At 57.0% G+C, this 7,355-nt stretch overlaps 1 protein-coding gene across 1 annotated transcript in view; it reads right to left on the bottom strand.

Annotated features, from left to right (window-relative positions):
- The window catches only part of IQCE (IQ motif containing E), a 52,383-nt gene that overhangs the window by 25,339 nt on the left and 19,689 nt on the right, over positions 1 to 7,355 (bottom strand). The window contains 6 exon segments of the mRNA XM_042781167.1: positions 374 to 570; positions 809 to 864; positions 1,418 to 1,581; positions 2,468 to 2,517; positions 2,730 to 2,802; positions 5,417 to 5,487. Of these exon segments, the coding sequence (XP_042637101.1) occupies positions 374 to 570; positions 809 to 864; positions 1,418 to 1,581; positions 2,468 to 2,517; positions 2,730 to 2,802; positions 5,417 to 5,487 (611 nt within the window).

Raw genomic sequence — 7,355 nt, 5'->3', positions numbered from 1 at the left:
GCGCCCCTAGAGGACAGAGTGGAACTGCCCCACAGGGTCTCCAAGGCTGTCAATCTTCACAGAAGCAAAGCCCAAACTACACCCACTGCCATGGAGTCCATTCTGACCCACAGCGCCCCTAGAGGACAGAGTGGAACTTCCCACAGGGTCTTCAAGGCTGTGCTTTGCGGAAGCCAGCTGCCTCATCTTTCTCTTGTGGGGCAGATGGGGTTTGAACTGTCGACCTTTTGGTCAGCAGCCAAGCATGTAACCACTGCGCCACCGGGGCTCACGCAGCTCAGCATGTTTTCCTAATTCATGACCACAATGTTGTTCTAGAAACGACACTTTCCGGCAGGAACGGGAGCGGTCCCCTCCCGCATCCAGCACGTACTCCTTCTCCTGCAGCTGCGTGTACAGGGCGGCCTGCTCGCCTCTGAACCCCTTCAGGGCAGCTCGCAGGCGCTCAGGTCCCTCCTGGAGGTCCGCGGGGGGCTGCCTGTGCGCGGTGCAGCGGGAGGAGGGAGGCCTGGAGCCTGGCTTCACCAGTTCCAACGCATGCGACTTGGGGCTCTCCAAGGAGCTTATTTTCTGGAGGGAACACAGGGTTGTTAGTGCCGTCCCATCTCCACTTCCTGTTATGACACGACACGGCTGACCAGGGAGCAAGCCTGTGTGGTGGGTTTGGGCCCTCACACGTCCACGAGTCCTCCTCTTCCCAGACACGTGCTCTGCAGGGTGAACCTCTGAAGCCTGCTGTCCCCCACACCCACCTATACCCCAACATGGTGGCCCCAGCCACGGAAGGAGGCGGGAGGGGTCAGCTCACCTTTTCCAGCTCTGTGATGTGTCTCAGCAGCCTGGGCTTGCTCCATTCCATGTAACCTACAGGACGGCCAGAGTGGGCAGACGTGTGGGTGTGACACCCTGGGGCCCCCTCACCCGGACCAGCCCCACCATGACCTACAGGACGGCCAGAGCAGGCAGACGTGTGGGTGTGACACCCTGTGGACCCCTCACCCGGACCAGCCCCACCATGACCTACGGGGTCATGGCATGGGCAGACGTGTGGGTGTGACACCCTGCGGGCCCCTCACCTGGACCAGCCCCACCATGACTTACGGGGGCAGCAGGCATGGACAGATGTAAGGGTGTGACACTCTGTGGCACCCTCACCTGGATCAGCCCCACTCGGACCTACGAGAGCAGATGTGCACAGATGCACCAGTGTCGACACCCCGTGGCACCCTCGCCTGGACCACCCCCACTCAGACCTTTGGGAGCAGCAGGTGTGGACACACATGGGTGAGACTCCCCTGTGGCACCCTCGTCTGGACGGCCCACCCAGACCACACTGAGGTCACCATCTGCCACCCCCTGAAGCCTGTGTGTGGAGCTGGCCCGGGTCCCCTCCTGGCTCAGGAAGGCCCCGGCTAACCCTTGATCTTGGAGATGGGGGGGGAGCCGCTGAGCAGCCGGTCCAGGTCCTCCTTCAGGCTCTGGTTCTCCTCGGTCAGCTCCTGCATGCTTCGCGACAGGTTCAGGAGGACCCCGCCCATCTTCTGCTGCCGCTTCAGGCCCGTCTTCCTCTCCACAGGGAGCCTGGGGGGACATGGAGAGGCCGGGGCCTGGTTGCTGGAGTACCTCAGTCAACGTCCATGAGCTCTGGGGGGCGGCAGGGAGCCCTGGCTTTGAGCCCCAGGAAAGCAAACCGCTGCCCCAAGACAGAGGCCCGTTCTCTGACCCCCACTGCTCCGTGAGATTTAAGTCACGTCACGGACACGTAGTGAAACTTGCTTTCTGTGCATGCTAACCCTGATCTTACCTCTGAACTGATCCCTACCCGGCCTTTCACGGCACACATCCGCCAGCCTGGGATTAAACCACTGGGGTAGTGGGGAGCAGGGACAACGGGCCCGGCAGTGTCAAGGCTCCCCAAGTGTCAGCCACCGCGGCAAAGGCCAGCAACGTGACGGCACCTGAGAAGGGGTCATCCTCGCCAATCTACTGGCAGCCTGATACCACACTGTCCAGGCAACGGATGAGCGAAGTCTACAACTTGGGACGCCTTGACAGGCCTCCTTGTCAGCGTCCTCACGAACACGCCCGTGGCATTAAACGCCTTCCGTGTTCGGGGACTGACCATGCAACAGCCTTCATTGGTGCTGGCAGCTGCTGGGCAGTGCACACAGCCGAGGTGGGGCAGGGCTGGGGTCAGCGAGGAATGACACTGGGACGACGCACGCACCCGGCGGAGAACCCCCAACTGCAGCCCCGCACTGGCACGGGCGCACTGCAGCCCACAGTGCCCGAGGCGGGGCCACACTACTGCTAGAGGGGGGGCCACGCTACTGCTAGAGGGGGGGCCATGCTACTGCTGGGGGGGGGCCACGCTACTGCTAGAGGGGTAGCGTGTAACACAAAGATGCCCTGGAAATGTGCTGGCAGAGACGCGCTCACAGAGGCACGCCCCCACAGACAGGCGTACTTCTTTCCTGCAGCTTCAGAAGTTGCCAGGAGTATCTGTAGACGGTGAACCTGTGAAGACCAAATTAAAGTACACAGAAGACACGTCGTGAGCACCAAGGAGGCTCCCCGCGAGCCCCACACCCAGAACACACCAGCTGCGTCCCCGTTCCCGCCCAGCGAGTGGCAGGAGCAAACACTCAGCCGGGATGAGCCGGGAGAGCAGCGCCCCACAGCGCAGCCCGAGAGGCCCTGCCAGCCGAGGTCAGGAAGATGGTACACACCTCCTCATAGTACGTCTCCATGGCGATGCGCATCTCTTCCAGGTTTGTGGTCTTCATGTCAGTCTGGAGTTTGCTGGAAACCAAGTGCCACGTTAGCACTGCAACACCACGCTCCCAGTGCAGCACAAGTCGAACATCAGAGACGTGGAAGGTGTGCAGGGAAGCCGCCCGGGAAAGGCAAGAACCAAGCCTGCCCAGCCCTGGCCTGGTCCCTGAACAAGAGATCTGAGTCTGCCTGGCCCTGGCCTGACCTGGTCCCTGCACAAGACAGTCAAGCCTGCCCAGCCCTGGCCTGGGCCCTGAACAAGAGACTTGTCTCAGGGCTGACAGGAGCATCTCACACCAGGCAGGGCTTCTCATGTGGTGACAGTCCGCTGGCTGAGGTAACACCAGGACAACCTAGAAATGTTTTTAGCTGGAGATGACGGCTCTCTTTGAACCCAGAGCACTGGTGGCGCGAGCTCAGGATACCTTTGGGGGCAGGAGGGGAGGATGACTCGTTTTACGTAAAAGAGGGTCACTTTGCTCCTGGAGCTGCCAGTACAAACCACATTGTGCTCAGCATGGAAGAGGTCACGTAAAAGGCACCAACAGTGGGACTGTCAAATGGAACCACTACTGTGGAAAGCAGGATGGTGATTCCTTAAAAAGCCGGAATTAGAAATACCACTTGATCCAGCCATTCCATTAGTAGGTATACATCCTAAAGAAGCGAGAGCCAGGACAAAAACAGATATATGCACTCCCATGTTCATCGCAGCCCTATTTACAACAGCAAAAAGATGGAAATAACCTACATGCCCATGAACAGAAAGATGGATAACCAAACCGTGGTACATACACACAATGGAATACTATGCAACCCTAAAGAGTAACACAGAATATGCAAAATACTGCATAACATGGATGAACTTGGAAAACATTATGCTAAGTGAAATAAGTCGATCACAGAAGGATAAATATTCTATCAGTCTGTTATTGTAAATAGTCAAAGAAAGGTTATATATGGAAGGAAACTTTGTTTGTTACAGGAGGGAGGGGAAGGAACACTGCTAGATAGGCAGAGACAAGCATTGATTTGGGTGAAGGGAAGGGCAGTGTACCAAATGTGAGTGATCAACACAGTGATGTTGAGGAAGAGGAAGACAGAGAGGGACATGGGAGGTACAGACAACAAAGATGAATCCTTTGCACACACAGCACTGCGTCGTCAGTGAAGGCAAACACGGATATACAGGTGGACAGATGAGGGGACAGGCTGAACTATGAGGTGTGTCTGTGCAGGGGGAATTGTACCCAAGACCGTGTATAGGGTTGGCAGACACTGTTTCTACAAGTGTATTGCGATGTTCTGTAAGAATTCCCAGGGGTATGGTAGAGCTGACAAGGGACAAGGTTACAGTCACTTCTTGGCCACAGCCCCAGAGGGAGCGAGTGTGGGCTTGGGACCATGGTTGCAGGGGACATCAAGCTCAACTGGCCTAACACAGCACACAGAACATTGTTCCACATCCTGCTTTGGTGAGGAGCGACTGGGATCTTAAAACCTTACAGGTGGCCATCTAGATGCAATGATGGGTCTCTCCTCGTTCAGAGCAGAGGAGGAAACCAAAGACGCATGGAAATAATTAGTCCAAGGGACTGGTACACCATGTGATTTTCAGCTTATACAACTATGAGACCAGAAGAACTAAATGGTGCCCAGTTACCGCTGTAACTACACAGAGGGGGATCTGTGTAGGAGATCCTGGATAGAGAGGGGGAACAATGTGGAAAAAACTCTTAATCATTTAAAAAAAAAAAAAGGACCAGGTTTGCTGGTCTGATGGAGCCTGATGGAACCCCTGAGACTGGCCCCTAGCTGCCCTTCAGGTCTGGAATTGAACTCACTCCTGTGGCTTCCAGCCAAACAAAAGACAGGCATATGAGCTGAACATTTACACTAGGTATACACATTCACTGGAGAGAACAATCATGGGAGAATAGAAGGGCTGTGTTTCCACAGGGAGACAGCTCAGGGGGCAGGAGTGCATGGGAGGGAAGGACCCAGGGAAGAGGTAACTATGGGGAGGAGGAGAGCTGTTACATTGTGGGAAATTGCAGTCAATGTCATGAGACAAAGTGTATGTGAGCTGCTGTGTGGAAAATTAATTTGCTGTTATCTTTCACCCAAATCACAATTAAAAAAAAAAAAAAAAAAGGCACCAACAGGAAGACAGGAACAGGCACAGAGTTCAGCATCTGGACACAGAGGGAATCACAAGGAAGGAGGGCCCCAAGCGGACTGACAAGCTCCGGCTGGAACCAACCGGGGCAGACACAACATGGCACAGCGGAGACACAGGACGCGGCAGCAGCCGGAGGAGCGGGCCTCCACGCTAAGATCAACACCGTGAGGTGTGGAAGACGTGGGCGGCCGCCCCACAGCCAGTGCAGGGATCGGCCCAAGAGTGAGGGGGCAGGGGGGGCATGTCGGCCATCAGGGGCTCCATCATGGAGAGCTGCCCACACTGAGGCTGGGCACACGAGGTGTGGGGACCGAGACCAAGCAGAGGCGGACAGGAGGCATTGCTCCTTACTGAGGCGTGGAGGGAACGAGTCACAGACAGGGTGGGGTGTGACTGCCGCGGGGCGTGTGCGTGTAGCTGAGTCCTGGGAGGAGCCCCGCCCCCGCCCGCCCGCCGCACCTGATGGTGTTGTCCTTCTCCCTGCACTGCTGCTCCAGCTTGAGGATCCTCTGCCTCAGCCCGGTGACCACCTGCCAACAGAACACCAATTCGAGCTGCCGGTGTCCGGCGCAACCCCACCGCCCCTCTCCCCCCACGCCATTCCCCTCTCCCCTACAGTGTGTCTTCTCTCTGGACTGTGGGCTCAGTGAGAGGGAGCCTGCCTGGAGTACGATGCTAAGTGACGTGTGGGGAAGGGGAGGCCCCACCGGAGCTAGCAGGTGCCACTAGCTATCAGCAGACCGTGCAGAACCTTCATCTAACAGCCACCTGCAGGAGAGCAGCGCGGATGCCTGTCATGTGACAGCAGGGACCTACCATGATCCTTGCACAGAAAACCCACCTCTGCCCAGCAGCTCTGGTGGTACAATGGCTAAGCATTTGGCTGAGCACAGAAAGGTCGCTGGTTTGAACCCACCCAGTGGCTCCGTGGGAGACAGGCCTGCTCATCTGCTCTTACAAAGACCACAGCCCAGGAAACGTGGTGGGGCAGTTGGAAACTGGCTGGACGGCACCCCACCACAGCAACCCTAATCCTACGGCCACAAGCAGAAAGGCCCCGAGTGCAGTCTCCGGGTCTCAGGCTGCCTCGTCTGACCTGCCGATCTGGGAGGGGCGCCCACGGAGTCCGGGAACACGCTTTGCTCTGTGTGACAGCCAGCCAGCCTGCTCACTGTATTTTACTTTACGCGGGAGCAGTCATGGGCGGAAGCAGGGTCAGCGCGTTTGGCGGCCGCCCAAACATAAACACTGATGTTTCACTCTGGCTTCGATGTGACACTTGGCGTACCAGGGCCGTAAAACCCTGGGGCTGAGTGATCACTCATCGAGAACCACAGTGAGGCTGTCGTGGTGACCAAGAGGCTGGAGCTGCGCGTCTGCCCGGAAGCGCCCTGGACAGGCCTGGTGGTGTGCTTCGGAAAGCCAGGCCGGCTCTACGTGGACACAGGGCCGCCACAAGCTGGAGCTGTCGGCAGCAGCAGGCTCTTTACATCGTGTTAATGACACATGAAAACGTTATGTTATAGAAAAATATAAAAACCTTAAAAAAACCCAAACTCTTGAACCCAGACCTGTGGCTTCCAGCCAAACAAAAGACAGGCATAGGAGCTGAACATGTACCTGAGGTAGATACACTCCTTGGAGAGAACAATCATGGGAGAACAGAAGGGCCGTGTATGCACAGGGAGACAGCTCAGGGGGCGGGAGGGAAGGACACAGGGAAGAGGTAACTATCGGGAGTAAGTGGGAGGGGAGCTTTTGCATTTGGATAAATTGCAGTCAATGTCCTGAGACACAGTGTATGTGAGCTGCTTTATGCAAAGGGAATTTGCTCTGTAAACTTTCACTCAAATCACAATTAAAAAAAACGCCTCACTTCCGTAAAGTCGATTCCCACTCTCAGCGGCCCTGTAGGACAGAGGGAGAACCGCCCCACGGGGTTTCCAACGCTGCCTTCTTCCTGGAAGCAGACTGCAAACCTTTTTCCCCTGAAGTGGCAGGTAAGCTCAAACCACTGGCCTTTCTGTTCACAGCCGAGCACTTTAACTACCAGGGCTCCTGACAGTATAGATGAAGGTATCAAGTGTCCTCTGGCCTCAACACCCCTGCCCGAGAGCGCTCCACTTCGTGTGTACCCTACACTCTCACACACGTGGACGCGCGTGCCCGAGGTTTCCACGTCTGCTGCCGTTTACACAGAGCGCTACGCTGACCACACCCTCTGCCACCAGCTTTTGTGCCCCGACAGCCTCCCTTGGTGAACAACCCCGCCGGCCCCTGAGCCTGTGCTGTCACTCCCCCCTGAACCCAGCACGGCCCACGTGGCCACTCCCCTCTGAGCCCACTTCTGTGACCACAACAACCCTGCAGGGGACCCCTGGCCAGGCCTCCGGGTGCG

Source organism: Orycteropus afer, unplaced genomic scaffold, assembly GCF_000298275.1.
Source record: "Orycteropus afer afer isolate SDZICR_OR568_19922 unplaced genomic scaffold, OryAfe1.0 scaffold00006, whole genome shotgun sequence".
Taxonomy (NCBI): Eukaryota; Metazoa; Chordata; class Mammalia; order Tubulidentata; family Orycteropodidae; genus Orycteropus; species Orycteropus afer.
The sequence above is the reverse complement of the archived record's forward strand: the minus strand, read 5'-3'. Positions and strand labels throughout refer to the sequence as shown.